The sequence below is a fragment of the Misgurnus anguillicaudatus genome, chromosome 16 (assembly GCF_027580225.2).
Source record: "Misgurnus anguillicaudatus chromosome 16, ASM2758022v2, whole genome shotgun sequence".
Classification (NCBI taxonomy): Eukaryota; Metazoa; Chordata; class Actinopteri; order Cypriniformes; family Cobitidae; genus Misgurnus; species Misgurnus anguillicaudatus.
Window position 1 is genome coordinate 32,898,417 of NC_073352.2, and position 19,731 is coordinate 32,918,147.

At 37.0% G+C, this 19,731-nt stretch overlaps 1 protein-coding gene across 4 annotated transcripts in view; it reads right to left on the reverse strand.

The window, feature by feature from the left end:
- ppp3cb (protein phosphatase 3, catalytic subunit, beta isozyme) overlaps positions 1-19,731 on the reverse strand; it is a 49,677-nt gene that overhangs the window by 14,221 nt on the left and 15,725 nt on the right. For all 4 annotated transcript variants that reach the window (XM_055178649.2, XM_055178646.2, XM_055178648.2 and 1 more), the window contains 6 exons: positions 16,940-17,140; positions 12,322-12,446; positions 12,085-12,196; positions 7,324-7,469; positions 5,020-5,159; positions 914-991 (listed from right to left, as the gene is read on the reverse strand). In XM_055178649.2, coding sequence (XP_055034624.1) covers positions 914-991; positions 5,020-5,159; positions 7,324-7,469; positions 12,085-12,196; positions 12,322-12,446; positions 16,940-17,140 — 802 coding nt within the window. The remainder of the gene's footprint in view (positions 1-913; positions 992-5,019; positions 5,160-7,323; positions 7,470-12,084; positions 12,197-12,321; positions 12,447-16,939; positions 17,141-19,731) is intronic.

Genomic DNA, 19,731 nt, shown 5'->3' on the forward strand with positions numbered 1-19,731 from the left:
AACTAGTGGCTAAGTTGGGTAAAGAGTAATTTAACATATCCAAATCTAACTAATCTACATGTTTTGGACTGTGGGAGTGTACACAGAAAGGTCTCATAAACAAAGTCTTTGTCTGACTTAAAGCAGAGACCTTTTTACTGTGAGGCAACAATGATGCGCGCTAACTCACTCTGCTGCCCTCTACACTGAACACACACTTCTCAATCATGGTAACAATGAACAAACATCATTCTTTAAAAATTACTCTAAATACAACATATAACTAACATTAACAACATAACAACATAAATAAATCCAGCAAACATTAAACAGTCATCTTTTTTAGTAAATATTAACCAAAGAAGTGAACATGTCGCAATGCATGCTGGGAACCATTCCGACCATTGTGTTTTTTAAATTGCTTGTTCAGATTACTCAGTTTGGCAAATTGGGTGAACGAATTGGACAAAAACTTATACATCTAAGTCCAGTCAACAAAATAATATTTGTTAGCTGAATGATTATGCTCTTTTCATTCAGTGAACACAAAATAATCAATTGACGCCCTTCAACAAAGAAATCTTTGTTCAAGTTGCTTAATGTTCTTTGTTGAATGAACATTTTATAGTTGGATTTTTTACAGTGTATGTATTTATATACACATGATTATTATACACAGCACACACACACACATATATTGCAAACAAAAACGAATAGTTGCGGAAGTAGTTAATCATTTTGCAACCCTAGTTTTGACGTATTAAAAAATGTCAAAGCGGCAACTATTCAAATAAAAATACATAAGAAAAACATCTGTTCCTTAAATTGAGCATGTTTAACAGCATGCAAGTTAACTATTATAATGTAGTTGTGCATCTTGTGTCTGTGCGTCAGGTGCCTATCACACATGTAAAGTTATGTGTAGTTTTATTACCCAGCGTCCTGAGCTTCATGTGCCCTGATGACTGACAGTAAGTTGTTGGTCTGTAGAAACTCACACACTGCTGGATAGCTGTAGAAGTAAAAACACAACAGCATAAGAAACAATATTTCTTTACAATATTCAGTAAAATACTTATTTTCTCTGCCATGCATTATTAACAGGCATTTAATAATGCATTATTATGCACGTGTAAAGTCGACTGAGAGCACTGTAAATCATTGTTTTATAAAAGTGCATGTGGTCTGTAGTATTGCCTTTCGACTATTATCCACCAGGAGGCAGCAGTGATGCAAATGTGGAGACCTACAATAAATTATATCTGTATTTTTGATTTTGCTCAGGACAACCAAATGTGATTCTAGTACAGATGGGAGCTCGTACTGTACAATTTTGTGTACTGTATCTATACAATATGCAAGATATCATAACATAAAGTTCTGCTGGTATCTGTATAAAATGATAGATATAGATATCTAACATATACAGGTCACTACAGAGCAGAGACCATAAACATATACAGTAGCTCTAAAACTATGAATACTATGAAAAATATAAACTGCTATATAATAAAAGAAAAAAAAAAGATTAAATCATGGGAATTTGGTCGATCCGGCCGGTTAACTTTGTAAAATGGTATTACTTTTTATACTAGGATATTGAAAATGACAAACCCATGACAGGCATAAAGCATTGCACACACACAGTTTTATTGATTTCAGAATCCTTCATAAGATGTGAAAACAGAGCGCATTGTGGGTAATATTCACACCTCATGCTTTCATTCACAGCCTTGCAAGGTTTGTTCCGGATCGATCACAGATCGGCTTCAATTCTTCCTCCGTAAAAAAAATAAGGAACTATCCATCTTTTTTACTCTATGTTCTCCATTCCGTCTCGTTTTTGACTGCTCCATCATTTCACTTTCTCAGGTTCTCACTATATCTCTGTATCTTCATATCTCAGTGGATCTGGCAGTAGTAGCCAGTTGTCATGGTAACGGCAGAGTGCAGATTCCCATGAGGCCGTGAGGATGCTGTGTGTGGTGTGTTGAAGCTGGTCACTTTGCACTGCTTTACAATTCCAATTTAATTCGCAATGCACTTATCCCGTCAGTACCGTATTGGAATTTCATTCCTGCAGATGTCTTGGATATGTAACATTTCAGGATAAATTCCCTAAATGTTTCCTTTTTAAAATTCCTTTGGGGAATTATCTGTGTATGTGGATTGTATAGTTATTATGATAACTGAGGCCTTGTAAGAGTTAGATGAAATGTTCGAGCTCGCACTGAAATCTCTCTAATGATGACACTCCTTCTTAGGAAAAACATCCGGAATGCAGAAAGTATTCAAGCGATCTCTTGTGTCATTTTTCATATGTACTCTTAAGCCAGGCCCACATCAAGCCAATGATCGGCGTTCGGGCAGGTTTTGAGCATCGTCTGATTTAAAGTCTTCCTGTAGTTGATCATTTTATTCCTTATGCTACGTTAGGGTGACCATACGTGCCATTCTTCTCAGACAGGATTTCGGGTGCGTCTTCCGGAAGTCGTATTTGTCGACCGCATACGTCATAGAGGATTATTATTATTATATTTACAGAAAAGCAAAAGTTACATTTTAAGGTAAGAATGAAACTACGATTGCATGTCTTATGTTTTTAACTGAATGGCGTATGCGGTCAACAAATACGACCTCCGGAAGACGCACCGAAATCCCGGCCAGGACGGTCCGGGAAGAATGGCACGCATGGTCACCCTATGCTACGTTCACACCAGACGCGGTAGAGGCGGCAAAAATGCACTATTCGCATGTAATTGGATACTTGAACATTTTGAGTTTACGCGCTTCATTCGCACGTGAAATTTTAGTCATTCAAGACATTCACGCGGAAATCTGTGTCATGGGAGAGTCTTCTGCGACTCTGCTTACTTCCTGTAATCACGTCACTACTAGAGCAAGCTCCTGATTGGTTACTGCGGCGTGAATATCCACCAATGATCAGATTTTTCAACTCGCACGTTTCCCGCGGCAACGCTTGATTCGCGTGGAAGCGCCATCCACGCCGCAGGATGTCTATTTGCGTCTTTGCATTGACTTAACATGTAAATCACTCGCGCTTGCCGCCTCTTCCGCGTCTGGTGTGAATGCACAGTTAGAACTCATCATACTGTAGTAGCATATGTAATAGCTTATTCCTTCATGCCTTAAAAGAGCTCGAATCTATCTTTACACCCTTGCCTCATTTACTATATGTGGATCTATGAATATGCAAATTAGGACCCACCCTCTCAAACGCATAGCTCGGACCATAGATATGAATATGCGAATTAGGCCCCACCCCCACTTAATAGACAATGTATAAAAATATTAGGGCTGGGTATTGGCAGGGGTCTCACGATACAATACGTATCACGATACATGGGGCATGATACAATGTATCACTATACAATACAATACGTTGTGCATTGTGATACATTGCAATAATTTTTTTATCAAAAATGTAAAAAAACAGAGCTGATTTTTTTTCTTAAAGCCAAAGTGCGTCCACACGTCGGCTTTGAAAGCTGCAGGCGTTTTTACATTTTCTGCCATTTTCTCACTCCTGCTAACTTTTGAGAAATTGGCCGAATGGACGTATATGACAGACAAATTGACAGCGACAACTACAGCAGCGGCAGAGGAGGTTGTTTGACGCACACAGAGGGATTAGATTGTTTAAAGTATCGATAGTAGAGATTGAAATATCGATAAACTATCGCGGAAAAGTGCATCACGATTTTTGCACAGCCTTAATAAATATGCTTATTAGTCCCGCCTCTATTCAATAACACCGGCTCAGACCATTGATATGAATATGCAAAACCACTCAATCTCACTAGCTCTGACCATAGATATATATGTACATAGATGTCGCATTTGACAATTTCAGACACGTTGCTGCTGATCCACTTGTTTAACGTTGACATAATTGGTTGCATGTTTGTAACGATAGAAACTGAGGAAATTTCAAACCACGGGAATGACATGACTACAATGTTAAAGAGAAAGTACTGAATAATGGTGTTGAATAATGAATTTGCACATGGTTCGTCTTAAAGGTCCAGTGTGGGTTTTTAGCGGCATCTAGTGGTTGTAAATTGCAACCAACCTTAATTTCAAAACTGAAAGAGAAGCTACAGTAGCTGCCACAGGAAAAACATGTCATCGTCTGAGACAACGTAGGGACGAGAAACAGCAATTTGTCCATTTAGGGCTACACTTACAGTAGAAACATGCTGGTGACTTCCATGTAAGGAGACCTGCGGTGTTTGTATAAAAAACAGCTCATTCTAAGGTAATAAAAAACTATAGAGTTCATTATGTAAGGTCTTTATGAACAACTGATAATATAGTTATGTAAATGATATTGCATTTCTGACAAGAGATCCTTCTCAAAGTTACGCATTGCACCTTTAAAGCATATTAAAAACACCACATAGACATAAACAACAGTAAAAACTTGATTTTGACCACAGGGGGACTAAAGCAAGTCACCGTTGCCCTTTTTGGATGATTCACCAAGTCGAACAAGCTGTGGCACTCGTATAAAAGTTGGATTATTCTGATTGGCTGTTCAGGATAGCTAACCAGTGCACAAGAAGAAAAATGGTAATCATGATCGAAGACATATCTGCTCAATGGGCATCTCAGTATCCCAGAATAATAGCAATCTGTCCTATCGACTCTGATGCTGCGTTCACACCAGCCATGGTAGAGGCGTCAAGCGCGAGTGATTTCAATGTTAAGTCAATGTGAAGACGCGTTGACGCCCATCTGGAGATCTCGCGGCGTGAATGAGGTGTTTGGCGGAAAAACGGCCCGCGTTAACCAATCAGGAGCTTGCTCTAGTAGTGACGTGATTACAGGAAGTGGGCGGAATCATAGAAGCCCCTTCCATGACACGAATTTCCATGTTAATGTCTTGATGACTAGAAAAGACAAAACTCAAAATGTTCAAGCGGCAAACTAGACGCGGTAGACACAAATTTGACACGGTGAACCCACAGTAAAGGTTTGACATGTTCTCTATTAAGATAATGTAAAGGTGTTGTTTACCTGTAGAAGTAAGAGCATCCACGGACACTGTTGTGACTAAAGTAATCTTGGCTCTTTTCGTTCCCGAAGTCCTCCAACGGATCGGACCACAACAGATCACACATGGGGCCAAACGCGGGGGGTTCCTTAAACCTATCCAGCTGAAAGAGATACACGAGAGAGACCCTAAATAATAATTAAAAAGATTTGTGTGCTGTGTTTGAGCATAGTTAGCAATGTTGTAGAAAATAAATGAGAAGCATAAGGAAGGATTTACAGAGGATCAGTCAAACGTCTGTTGATAAAGCTCAGTCTTAAGGCTAAAACATGCCAAATATCCCAAGACTATTCTGTAAGAGCTGAGGAATATAAACTGGACTCTGTTATGCAGAGCATATAAAATCCATTAAAAGTCACTCGCCCTCGAAGCTTTCTTTTATGATGTAGATTATATTAATGCCCTTAAATACTTGATGAAATTCAGTGCCTGTAAGGTTATTGTAGCATGTCAGAGGTATAAAGAAACAGAGAAATGAGTGCTTTTCACACCAAGAATATATTTTTGACACCGTGTAAGAACGTGCCCTTAACAGAGCGTAATAAAATATGCAACAATTGTAATTCGGCACACTTCTGAAAAAGGATGGTACCGCTTTTAGCTTGAAAAAAGGGGCCAAAGGTATACAGCGTGAAAACATGCAGTTCTCGTTGCATATTCATGAGATTTTTACAGTGGATATTTTCCTTTTAATTTTTTTTGCAATTGGCACAAAGTTATTACAATAAAAAATTTGAGAAATTACACCCCATATGGCAAAAAAAAAAATCTAATATAATTTTAAATATCAAAATATACAAAAAATGGCCAGAAAATATATTTGCTGAAATATATTTTGAAATATGTTTACAAAAAAAATTACCAGTATACTTTTTGACCCTTTTTTATATTTTGAAATGTATTTTAAAAAGTATGAAAGTATTTTTATTCACGTCGCAATGATATTTGTAAGAAAAACTTTGTATGTTATAAACCTGTATACTACGGAGCCCCTAAGGGGACATGGAGCAAAAATTAAATAAAGTTTAATTTTGCGTGCACACGTGAAACTATCGCGTGCGCACATGAAACTGTCGCATTCAGTTTCATGTGCGCACGTGAAACTTTTGCGTGCTCACTCGAAACCTTCATGTGCAGAAGTTTTGTTTTGCGTGCTCACGTGAAACTTTCGCGTGCGCACGTGAAACTACACTTTAGATTTTTTACTCCAATATCACCTTAGGGGCTCGGTAGTATACTTAACAGGGTTTGACAATTTTAAAATTAAGTATATTTTCATCTGCAAAAAATAACTTTTAGATTCCTTTATTATTTTCGCCAAGAAAAGTTTATTTTTTGCCGTATGTGTTGTAAAATTAGGAATATATTTGTTGCCCCTGAAATATATTTAGAAATATGTAAATATATGAAGGTCAAATTCATATATATTTAATTTAGATTTACCTTCTACAAAATGAATTTAGCATATATTTAACTCATTCACCGCCAGCCTTTTTTTAAAAGGTAGCCCACTAGCATTTTTGTGATTTTCACAAAATGCCTTCCAAGAAAATTTTCTTCTATAAATATACAAACATAAAAATATATCAAATGAAAAAACAGACCCTCTGCTTTTAAACAAACAAAAAAACAAAACAGGGTTTTGTTTCATCCTATCCATATTTGTTCTCTTTTTATAATCTCTTAAGTAAGTTTCTTCAAAAATACCAAATAATTGCATTTCTTCAATTTTCATTTTGTTAGAGATCAGATTCAGAATGATTATCAGAACATACACAGAGTTTAAAATTGATTAAATTAATTTTTTATAAATTGGGTAACAGCGTCATCTAGTGGATAATAGCGGAATTACAGATTATCATAAAACCTCATCTGGAAAGCGTCATTGGCAGGGAAATGTTTTCTCTTAATTGATGAGATAACTCAGTTAAAACATATTGTTGCCCTGAAAAATTTATATTTTTTCCCGTATGGGACTGTGCAGAAAAAATGGTCAAAATATGTACCCCAGCTGTCACTGGGGCAGTACCCCTTAAATAGGTCCTAGTATGTATACCATTCGGTACAGAGATATATACATTTGATACTAATATGAACTTTTTAGGTGCAGTACTTTCTGAAAGGGCCCCAGTGACAGTTATTTAGTTATTTACTAACCAGGGTAAAGAATATGCAGTATGACACATGGTACAAGATGACCCAGAATAACCTGAATGGGTTATGATAATGACTACATTCAAACTAGTCCAGCTCTCTCTCTCTCCTACCCTCTTGATGTCGTCTAACGTGTGGATCTCTGGGGACAGGCCACCATGAACACACAAAAACTGCTGATTCATCAGTGCAGCCAGAGGCAGACAGTCAAACGCATCCATACAGGCGTCGTACACCTGCTCCGAGTATTTGATTTTACCTGAAAGACAAAGAGACGGATATAACGCAGCTGCTCCAAGCATTTGATTTTACCTTTGAGAGGCATCACATAGAAGTTCCACAAAGAACCATTCAGTAGAAAAAACATTTTTTATCTTTTAAGAACCAGATGTTAAAGGTTCTTTATCGAACCATACAGCCAAAAACCACATTGCAAAAACACAGTTGATCGGTATTTTTTGTCTTGTTTTGGTAAGTAAAAACCTGAATATCCTTTAAGCAAGGTACGTGTAATTGAAAAGCAAACTGCATTAGATATTAAAAGAAAATGCCTGAAGAAGACGGAAACTTGATTTATTAAAGATTTTCAACACAGAACTTTGTGTGCTTTTTCCAGTTAATATATTTTTAATAAAGACATTTTCTTTTAAAGTAAACTTTTTAAGTAAATTTAGGCTTAAGGCTATCTTAGTATTTTGAAAGAGAAAGATACAAAAAATGGTAATGTGATAAACGGAGAGAGGTAGAGATAGAGATGGGTGTGTATGGAGTAATATAATCTCTGTAAAACAAATGTGATATCTTGTGTTTTGTACACACTCCGAAAAGTAGTGAGCTTGTTTTGAAGGCTTTCATTTCTCTGTGTGAATCTAATTTGTACATTTAGCTCCTGCATTCATTTACACGTTCAGAGGACACTGTCAGATAGAGAGAGAGAGAGAGAGAGAGAGAGAGAGAGAGAGAGATGTAGTGTCAATCTAACTGTTCCAAAGCTACCAATCTGTCCAGCCACACCACTTCATCTCTCTCTCTCTCTCTCTCTCTCTCTCTCTCTCTCTCTCTCTCTCTCTCTCTAATGACAATGGTTTGATCAACATACAAAAGCTGTGCTCTGATGTGTATTCGCTACTCCAACTTTTCCATTCTATATTTCATGAGTTAATGCAACTTGAAATAACCTGACATTATATTTTCAAACTATTCCATTACAATATATCGGTTTAGCTTGATTTTAAACATGTATGATTTAGAAAGCAAAGTAAAGTTTAGTGTATAAGTGTGCGTGTGTGTTATGTGTCAGTCAGCAGATGGTAAAGCAGGGCACCCACTCCTGCTCACCTCCCTCATTGGGGAAATCACATTCACAGGCTCTCTGGGCCGAACATTAACAGGCAAATTAATTTCCTGCTAATCATACAATCTATCTCTCTTTATCTCTCAGCATCTCTATTTGACAGGAGACTGCTCTAGAAAAAGATTTCTATCAGAGGAGAGGAGGAAGAGAAGAACACTCAAAAAAAAGAAATGTTGGGTTTAATTAAAAATATTATTTCAACAGGTTCCACGCCATTTGTTTATTTAGGTTCCACGCCATTTGTTTATGTAATCTCAACAAAAAATAATTTAGTTCATTTTACAAAAGAAGTTTAAGTAAACTTAACAAGCCTTAGTAGAGTCGACAAATAAATATTGAGTTAACTGTACATGAAAAATTAAATTAATGATGACACAAAATTGGAATAATGCCATTTTATAAACGTCAACCCTTTAAAATAGAATTTAAGTCCACTTCATATCACAAACATATTTGAAATGCAATGTAACATTCCAAATTGTTTTTTTGTTTGTTTGTTTTGTTCTAAAATAATCAGAACAAGTTCATTGACTCATACTTGGCCAATTATTACTCGCGTACCTATCTACCTATCTGGTGCTACACTTCTGCAAGAGGGTGCCAGAACAATATTACCCATACTACACTGCAAAATCCTCAGCCAATGAGAGGCAAGTGTGTATTGGTTTTATTAATCTGTTACGTTTATGCAACAATGTTATGTTGGCTGAACACATCATTTTAAGTAAAGCTGACAGGACACATTTTTTGTTTAATGAACTAGATTAAATTAAGTTCACATTGTTAAATTGATTTTTTAAGTTATCACAACATGAAAGAATTAAGTAAAATTGGCAAACATTAAAGTAAATTTTTTTTAGTGAAGCTCTGAGTATCGTCTGTTTGTTTTACACATACGCGTACACACAGTCTAACGCACAGCCTTGCAAAGCATAGTTCATTTGACTCATTTGTAGTGTGGCCATTCGTGCCAGTTCCGCCGGACACATCCCGAACATGTTTTCGGGTTCGTTCTCCGGAAGTCGCGTTGGTCGACCGCATACGTCATCAAGGTTTAATATTTCGGGTTTAATTTCAGAAAAGCAACCGTTCATTTCAAGGTAAGAATGAAACTACAATGATTGTATGTCTTAAAAGAAATAAATCTTAATTTATACACAAATGTATTTTAACTGAAATGTGATGACGTATGCGGTCGAGCAACGCGACTTCCGGAGAACGAACCCGAAAACATGTTCGGGACGTGTCCGGCGGAACTGGCACGAATGGCCACCCTACTCATTTGACGTGCACTGACGTTCGATGCATATGCAATACATCTCTTGACCTACATACGAGCATGATCGACCTAAGTACAATGTTCCCGAGGTTTCAAAAATCCATTGGTGTGCGTACAGTACATGTCGCCTCTTTTGATGATGGAAATTGCATCATGCGCACCGTACGTCGACCCCTGCATATGCATAAAAATGTATTATACTTAGGCATTTAAGCCCGGAGTATGTCTTTTACGTGTACGCAAACGTATGAAACAGTCGAACGCACAGCCTTGGAAAGCATAGTTCATTTGACTCATACATGTGCGCTGACGTTCGATGCATATGCATCGTGACAAACTGCAATACCTCTCTTGACCTACATACACGCATAAGCGACCTACATGTACAATGTTCCCAAGGTTTCAAAAATCCAGTGGTGTGGTTTTTTATTGATGCAGTATGTTAGAAACGATGCATCGCGATGCAAATGCTAATTTTTTTTAAACTGTTGTTTTTAAACTGATGCATCGTTAACCTTTTAATGCCAATGCACCGGGCGAATCGGGGAATCTTCACATCCCTACTATGCATACAATGTTCGTAGGGTTTAAAAAATGTAGTGGTGTGCGTACAGTACATTGTGTCACGCGCACTGTACGTCGTGGACCCCTGCATGAGTAAAAATGTACTATATTCGGCCTTTAAGCCTGTTGTATGTTTTTTTACGTGTACGCAAACGTATAAAACAATCGAACGCACAGCCTTGCAAAACATAGTTTATATGACTCGTGCGTGTACGCAAACGTTCGTTGCAAGCGCATTGCGACAAACTGCAATACCTCTCTTGGCCAACAGACCTACGCGTCTGAACTATTATAAGACCACTTTAAGATTAATGATAGTGGATATTGAACCCACTCACTTTTTTCTCTAACTTGTCAGAGCGCCATCAGTCAAATCCATTCCACTAGAAAGGAATTCCCTAATAAATTAAACTCAACATTTTTATGCTTTATCTGACTTTCATGACACGCCTCTGTTTCTGTGGGGTTGCAGGACGTAGCAACAGTTTAGAGAGGAGAAAGCAATCTTAAGATATTGGTCACTTTCTAAATAATAAGTATAGCACATCTACTAATAATTATAAATAAATAAATCTGTTTTTTATCAATGCAGTATGTTAGAAACGATGCATCGCGATGCAAATGCTAATTTGTATCCGATGCACAGTTTTTAACCTTTTAATGCCGATGCACCGATGCAATCTCCACATACTATGCATACAATGTTCGCAGGGTTTAAAAAATCTAGTGGTGTGTCTACAGTACATGCGCGCTCTTTTGATGATGGAAATTGCATCACGCGCACTGTACGTGGACTCTTGCATATCTGTAAAAATGTATTATACTTAGGCATTTAAGCCCGAAATATGTCTTTCACGTGTACACAAATGTATGAAACAGTTGAACGCACAAGCCTTGCAAAGCATAGTTTATATGACTCGTGCGTTTAACGCAAACGTTCAACGCATGCGCATTTCGACAAAATGCTAACCATCTATTGGGCTACATACGCGCATGAGCAATCTACGTGTACAATGTTCCCAAGGTTTCAAAAATCCAGTGGTGTGTGTATAGTATGCCACCTCTTTTGATGATGGAAACTGCATCACGCGCACTGTACATGAACCCCTGCATAGGCGTAAAAATTCATTATACTTAGGCATTTAAGCCTGGACTATGTCTTTTACGTGTACGCAAACGTATGAAACAGTCGAACGCACAGCATAGTTTATATGACTCGTGCATGTCCGCAAACGTTCGGCGCATGCGCGTTGTGACAAACTGCAATACCTCTCTTGACCTACATAAGTGCATGAGCAACCTACGCGTATTATGTTCCCAAGGTTTCAAAAATCCAATGGTGTGCGTAGAGTACATGCCGCCTCTTTTGATGATGGAAATTGTGTCACGCACACTGTACATGGACCCCTGCGTATGCGTAAAAATTGATTATACTTAGGCATTTAAGCCTGGAGTATATCTTAAACGTGTACCAAACGTATGAAACAGTCGAACGCACAGCCTTGCAAAGCATAGTTTATATAATGTGTACGCAAACGTTTGACTCATACGCATTGCAACCTCTTAAAGTCAAACTACATAGTGCATGGGCTGTTATTTGTGATAGATATTTGCAACTCTGTTAAAATGTGAGATAATAGGAATGAAGAGAGGCGTTTTTGAAAAAACAGAACTTACATTCTTGTTTAAAAGTGAAATATTCAGTCAAATGTCTACATTCATGGTTTCCTCGCAGTAGAAACAGAGTCTTTGGGTAGAGGATTTTCAGTGACCAGAGGTACAAGACACACTGTGAAAAAAATATAGAGAGATGCTGTCACAGATCAAGATGCTATTAAATCCATTGCTTTTCATGAAAGAACTTGCTTTTTAAAGTATTGGATGTATAAGGAAGATGCAAAAGAACCCACTAACCTCAATACTGAAGTACCCTCGGTCCACGTAGTCCCCTAGGAACAGATACCTGGTTGTCGCAGGAGATCCGCCAACCTCAAATAACTTCATCAAGTCAAAAAACTGCCCATGGATGTCTCCACACACTGTGACAATACACACAACACTGAAACATCTCCCCAAATGGCTTTTTTTAAGAAAAACAGGCAAATTTCTTAAATACCAAATTAAACAACACCTTGTTATTAATATGCAAATCTGTCTACATGACCTAACAGGCCATTCCACTTAATCAGTGCCATTTCTGTCCCCAAGAAAAAAGAACTAGAAAATAAAACAAGAAAACTAACTCTAAAATACATTTTATTATTAAGCAAAGTGTCCTGCATGTTAATCTAGCAGCAAATTTAAACTATATCATTTAAAACATTATACTTTCTTTAAATATAGAGCAAAAATATTTTTTTTGTGTGGGTTTATATCCCAGCTATTTTTAAAGAGCACCTATTTCATTGCTATAAACAACATTATTTCATGTATTTGGTCGAATACAATGTGTTAGCATGGTTTATGGTTAAAAAAACAAATTATTTTCCCACATACCATAAATTTTTGTAGCTCCAGATTTCACTCTCTTCCTAAAACGCATGGATTTGAAAAACTCTGTGTCCCTGATTGGCCAGCTAATCTGTACGTTGTGATTGGCCTGCCTGAATACCTCTGACATCAGCAGGAAATGTGACCCTCCTTACCATGTTTGAAAGATTCGGTCACAATGCAATGCTAACAGGAGTTAACTTACAGGCTGTGAGTCAAAGCAGAGGAATTATGATAATGTTGGTCTTGTCCACGTCAACAGGCCCAGAAAGTGAACTGTTGCCTACAATCCGTGTGTTTGTTGTAGTCCAAAAAAACAAATTTATGTTGGAGACGATAACTGACGTCATTGTTTACCTTTGGGGTTTGTACCTTTTGCATATCGTTAACATGTACTAATACACACTTACACACCAAAAGAAATGTAAAGTCGTGAATCGGACCATTGGTGCTCTTGAAATATTTTTACCATTGGAAAAAGTCATAATATTTTAGATAACATGCACATTTTAGTCCTGTTACACATTCCCCCTCTAAAAATCTATGACTAGTCCACAAGTCACATATTCAAGAGAAAGTTACATCATCTGGATCTTCTGAAGGCCATGTGAAGATCAAAAGTCTTTTTCCGTATATTTTATGATATTGATGCTATGACTGTGAATGACAGTCTTAATGTTTAGTCCTGTTACCTATATTATATCTTTGATGTTATCTGTTTATTTTAAAATAAAAAATAAAATTCTCTATTGCTATTAGCACATATTTAATGCAGCTATATTGTATATATTTGCTAAATCTATGCTAAAAACTCAGTCCTGTTACTTTCGGTCCTGTTTCCAAAATGCCTTCATCCTCTATAAAGACACCATGTTAAAAATAAACTAGTTACCTGAGATTGACCAAAAATCATTTTGAAAAAGATAGAAAAAATGAACTTCAATTTAGCCGAGTTACAACACGTAAATGGCACAGATTCTGTGAAATGGACCCTATATGAATCTTGTTGATTTAATGGATTATTAGAGTATTTGTGTGTTTTAATATTTTTAGCTTTCCATAATATTACTTTATAAATATCCAATTATAAATTATTATGTGGTTATGTGTTATTTAGATTCCTATAACTATGCACGATATGAATATGGTATTTGGAAGAATTTTATTATTAGTATTTAGCATTGTTTTTTCACTGCTTTCAAAACAGACCTGCTATACTACTGGTATAATGCAATTGAATAATTGTGTGTTTTATTGCATTATACTTTTGCACACTATGCATTATATATACAGACCTAGAAGCAAACGTTTCCAAAAGTAATTATACGAGAAGCATGCAGCTAAAAGTGTGTGTGCTTATGAACGGAGAAACGGATGTGTTTGCATGTATTCGCTGTGACCTCTTCTCACCGATCTTTTCACAGAACGACAAAAGATGAAATACGTTGTTTCGTATCTAATGCAGATTTCTGTTTGAAGCTTGTGTGTGCGTGTCTGATAGGAGGTCTAAAGGTTAAAGGTTACAGAATCAGCGAACACAAAGCTATCTGGATAATGGCTTTCAGAGAATTAAATCGGTTATCCAGAAAGCCATTAATGTTTAATGACTCCTGTGTGTGAAATTCACCAGGTCACAAGCTGATGAGGGTTCTGAAATGCATGCTGGGAAGTAGCGGTGGAGCAGAGGTTTGGCTGTGTTCCATAGACTCTAAAAAAAGATGGACGACGCAACGTCGCCTCCTTCCATTGTATTGAATTGAAGCTAAAAATGTCCGACCACGTCAGTTTCGAGCCAAGGCATGCGCAGAAGGAATCATCCGTGGAGCAGGAGGCGGAGCCGCGGTATCAAAACTCCGCCCAAACGCTCGCACGCCCAATTCAACCACGGCAATCATACCGACATGCCCCGTTTCTATAGCATTCAATTACTAGCTAATATGAAACTCAAAAATGAACAATTGAACATATACCAGCATGATACAACTATCTTGAAGGACCAAAACCATCTTTCCAAAATGTTTATACGTTTGAATGGAGAGGGCGGGGTTTATGACTTGTACTGCAGCCAGCCCCCAGGGGGCGATCAAAGAGCCAGCGGCTTTACTTTTCAAAACATATGAGGCACACCCACCTTCTCTGCCTGTTGAATTTTTGCATTTTAATAGCTAAGGAGCAGCATCTTTGTTATCCGTCCGACCAAGCAGCTCAACACACTGATTCATGGGAAACTAAAGTTTTGAGTTGGGTACTTTATTAATAAACTTTCCCAATGATGTCATTATCCTCTCCTAGGCCTACAGGGTTAAATAGTACTACTTAAAATTATTTTTGGTTCCATTTCAAAGTAACTTTTGCCTGAAATGCATTAATAAGTAGACAAGTCTACGTAGAGACTTCATATAGACAACCTCATATAAACTGATGTATTTTTCCAAGTTGCCCAGAGTCTAAAACAGTCTGACATATCGGGCTCTATCATACACCCGGCGCAATGCAGCGCAAGGCACGACGCAAGTGTCTTTTGCTAGTTTAAACATGGCGCAATGATCATTTTTACGTTTAGTGCCACGTTGTTTAAATAGCAAATGCATTTGTGCCCAATTTTGCACCCATGGGCGTTCTGGTCTAAAAACAAGGTGTGTTCAGGTGCATGGTTGGTGCGTTGCTATTTTGAGGCAACTAAAATAGACTACACCATTGACCAGCAAAAACCTGCTCTAAAGTCTAAAGTCAATGGCGCAATATTGTTTTTGTTATTTAAAGAGCCCGCTAGTAATATGCGCCAATAAATGGGACGACAATGTGGGTTTGCTTATCACATACATGAATGCACAGCAGCACAAAAATGAGTTTAAATATGAAAGATTAAAGGATTGAAATGTAAAATATTATTATTGAGTCTCTTGGACATAAATGAGGACCGATTATGAGATGTTAGAAGGCGTAAAGAGGTGCTTCACCTGTAGCCTTGTAAGTAAATAAATGCTTTGCTTTAAACAAATGCATCTATTTTTAAATGTTTTTAAATTCTATCTTAATGATTTATTGTATATGATGACTCTGTACCTGTGAATATAGTGAGACGAGAAACATTTTAAGTAATGCTTTTTAAGAATCCCATGGCGCTGTCCGAGGGCTGAAACGCTTTGGCTCTCCGCACGTTGGTAAATTCTTTATCTCTTGTTTGTATTTTTAGAGTACAAACCTTTTCTTGCATATTTGCAAATTATTTTATGAGATTACAATGATTATGTAGGATATCAATACATTTACAGCAATTAAAAAAGCCTGCTATTTTTCCTTCCATGACTAAAGAAAATGGCTTTAAAAGGTTTTAATAAAAATGTTAATAAAAATGAAAACAAAACAATTTTAAACATTATTCTTAATCTGGTGGTCTTCTTCTATCGTTTAGTTTTTCAGTTTACAAATTCCGCTTTCTAAATAGGGAATAGGTATGGCGCCAAGATCAAATTGTTTTATTGCACGTTACGCCCAAAACACACCCATTACTCATTAGGAGAATATAAACAACCCTTTTAGGCTGAGCGCTTTGCGCATAAACCATTTTTCCCGTCGTTAAATACGCAAAAGTGGAATCTGACACACCCGTTAAGACCGTGCACCATGCGCTTTAGACAATGCGTTTAGATTGTTAAAATATGGCCCATGTTTCTAAACAACACTGGAATATGCAGAAAATTGCAAATGCAAATACTAGAAATATACTCAGCATTTGCATCTGTCACCTTTAAGGGAATTTTAAATCTAATCAGCGTGCATTCTGGGATTGCTGTATCTATAAATAATACACAGAAAGCTAAAGTAATTTCACCAAAATGAGTTATAAGTTAGGATTGTTTTGTAGAAACAGACCTGCTGACAGGGCTTATGATGACTGAATTTACTGTCTAGATAAGCAGCTAAATAGGTTACGCTTTGCCATTAAAATACATTTGTGATAAGTTAATGCAAGGCAGGGAAAACAAAACAAACAAAGCTATATTTTTGTTAAAATATGAAAGTTTTTGACAGTCAGTACCTGTGACAGGCGCTTCTATGTCCAACATTGTTTTTTCTTGGCGCAGTATGGCAGCGCCTTCATTAATGATACGCAGGGCGACAGGCTCCTCCACGCGACCCTCTTTAGTGAGGTGAGCCTTCAGCAGGTCCACGCGAGGTTTCCCCTCACAATCAAACACCTCACGCATGCTTAACCTGTGGCTTAGTGGAAACGGAACCGCTGCAGAGAAAGAGAGAGAGAGAGAGAGAGAGAGAGAGAGAGAGAGACAGAGAGAGAGATACAGTAAATAAAAGGGTAACACAATCTAAATGTGCAATGATCATTAATAGTTACATTTTTGATTAGTGTATAGTGTACATAACTTAAGTTTTTGTTTTACTTTAAATTAAATATGAAGAGTTTGGTTCCAAAACGCAATAAACACCATTTTTGAAAAAATTAGTTACTGCCAAAATCAGTATTATATCAGGTCAGTATATAAAAGTAAATTCTTAATTTTACGCAAAATCCAATATCCACAGTGTTATTTTGTCATCTTTTCTCCCTTTTTTCCCAAAACGCGATATATGCCACTCCTCCTTTTCTACAGAATGCAATAAATCCTCTCCACAAATTACAGCGCACCATTCCACACAAAACCTTTACATTGTTTTACTCAAAGTCAACGAAAATCGAGCAGGACCAAAACATTTTACAGCTGATCGCTGCCAAAAAAGTTAAGCGACGACGTCATGTATAACCGCAGCAATGACAGTGTTCTTAATATGACAAAGTAAATGTTTTGATGAATGCCATTAATGTTTATTTTATTAATCAGTGTACCACTAGTCAACTAAATGAATATAACATGAAAGATGAATGCACATTTATATATTGATTCAATAGATTTATAGCATTTAAAAAAAATGTGTTTATATAATACATCTTTGAAAATCAAATTATGGATTGGAATTTTTAATGTTATTATAACCTAGATGCTATGTGAAAGTTTTTAACAGAAAATAGTGGTTTTCATCTTGTCACGTTCTTGGTATAGAAAACACATTTTCAGTCAAAATTAGCCAAAATAGATTTATTGCATTTTGAAACCAAACTCTTCATTTGTTAACATTACTTTAGGTGTAATTTGTTTTAGCAGCATTTAGTCTTGAGATTGCAAATTGCAACCAACCTCAATTTCAAAACGCAATGAGACACTACAATAGCCGCAACAGGACCAACATGTCTTCATCTAATATTATGATCTTATCATCTATAATCATCTTTTATATTTTCTATATATATTATAAATATAAAAGGTTCTGATTATTAGGTGGACATGACCCCGTCAATGCCTTTTGTGGTTATGGCCCTATAGAATGAAAATAAAAGTCTGATAAAAGGTGAAATGAGAGAAATTGTGGCAGTGTTACCGGGCAACAGCAGCCAAAGGTTGGCATTCCACCAGTGAAGCACATCGCACAAACACACACACTGAGTCATAACAGCCCACATGCTAACCCATTTCTACATCCAAAAAAATGTGTTTTCAAAATGTATTTTTTAGACTTTATTCAAGCGTTTGAGCCATACAGACCCGCTGCGGTGGCCAAAACAGCAACTGTGAACTTGAGATCGAATCAAGTGAAAATAGTTCAGTCTGTATCTGTGACCGTTCAGACAACAAAAAAACTCTCCACATTAGATAAACAGAGAAATTTTATTATTTTCGCCGCTGAACATCAGATCATAACCACAACTTTATTGCTCAGGGATCATCTCTTCTGCACTGCCCACAGGAGCTAATGGAGTTCTTAGTTATGTTATATACTAATGCAATACTGGGCAATATTATATCCTTGCAGGTACATTGGTTTATTCTGCTTTTTTCAATACTAATATAATATTATTACTAATTATTTGGTACTTTTACACAAGGCTATAACAATATAATATTTTCTGTAAAACCTGATGTTGTCCAAATTACTTGTTACTGTCAAACTCTGTTACCAACAGTGTTGACAGTCATGTATATGTGTGTGTTTTTCAGCTATATAAAACACCTTTTATATATTTATTTTTATATTTAGTTTTGATTTAAAACTTCAGGGTTTCCCGCAGCACATTTCAGTTAAGGCGGCCCACCTAAGCTTGGAAACCCCACCGCCTTAACTAGGTCGCCCAAAAAAAAAAAAATTTGCTTCACAAAAGGCCCTCAAGTGCATCTCGGAGAATGGGGAAGCGCGCCACACGGCCGAAATGAGAAAGACGTGGTCCGGGCCGTCACTGTCTGGAGGATAACTAGCCAGTTGATTAAACATCTCGGAGAGTAGCGCGGATGCGCTTCACACCATGAGCGAGCACGCGCACCACACGGCTGAAATGAGATAAGACGTGGTCCGTCATGTCTGGAGGATAGCCAGTTGATAAAACCCGTGTCCGTGTTTTAATTAAGGGCGTGTCAATTAAGTTTTAATTGAGTGTTTTAAATAAAAATATTTTAATTGTCATCATGACATATATGCCCCGCCCAACCCTACCACCTTAACTAAAAAAATTTCTGTGGGAAACCCTGTAAAACTATTAGAAAAAGCTGAATAAAATGATGACTTTGGACACCAAATGTACCTGCAATTATATAATCACCCTCTCAATTTAATCTCATTGCTGTCAAGGACAAGTAATTGAGATATTACAGAGCCTCATCTTATCAATGTAATCTCATTTGCGAATCTCTTTTCCTGTAGGTATTTTGAGTACGATTTTAAAAAAGTATGACTATACAAAATTGGAAATGCATGCATTAAATTACATCACAGCCAAATCTTGAT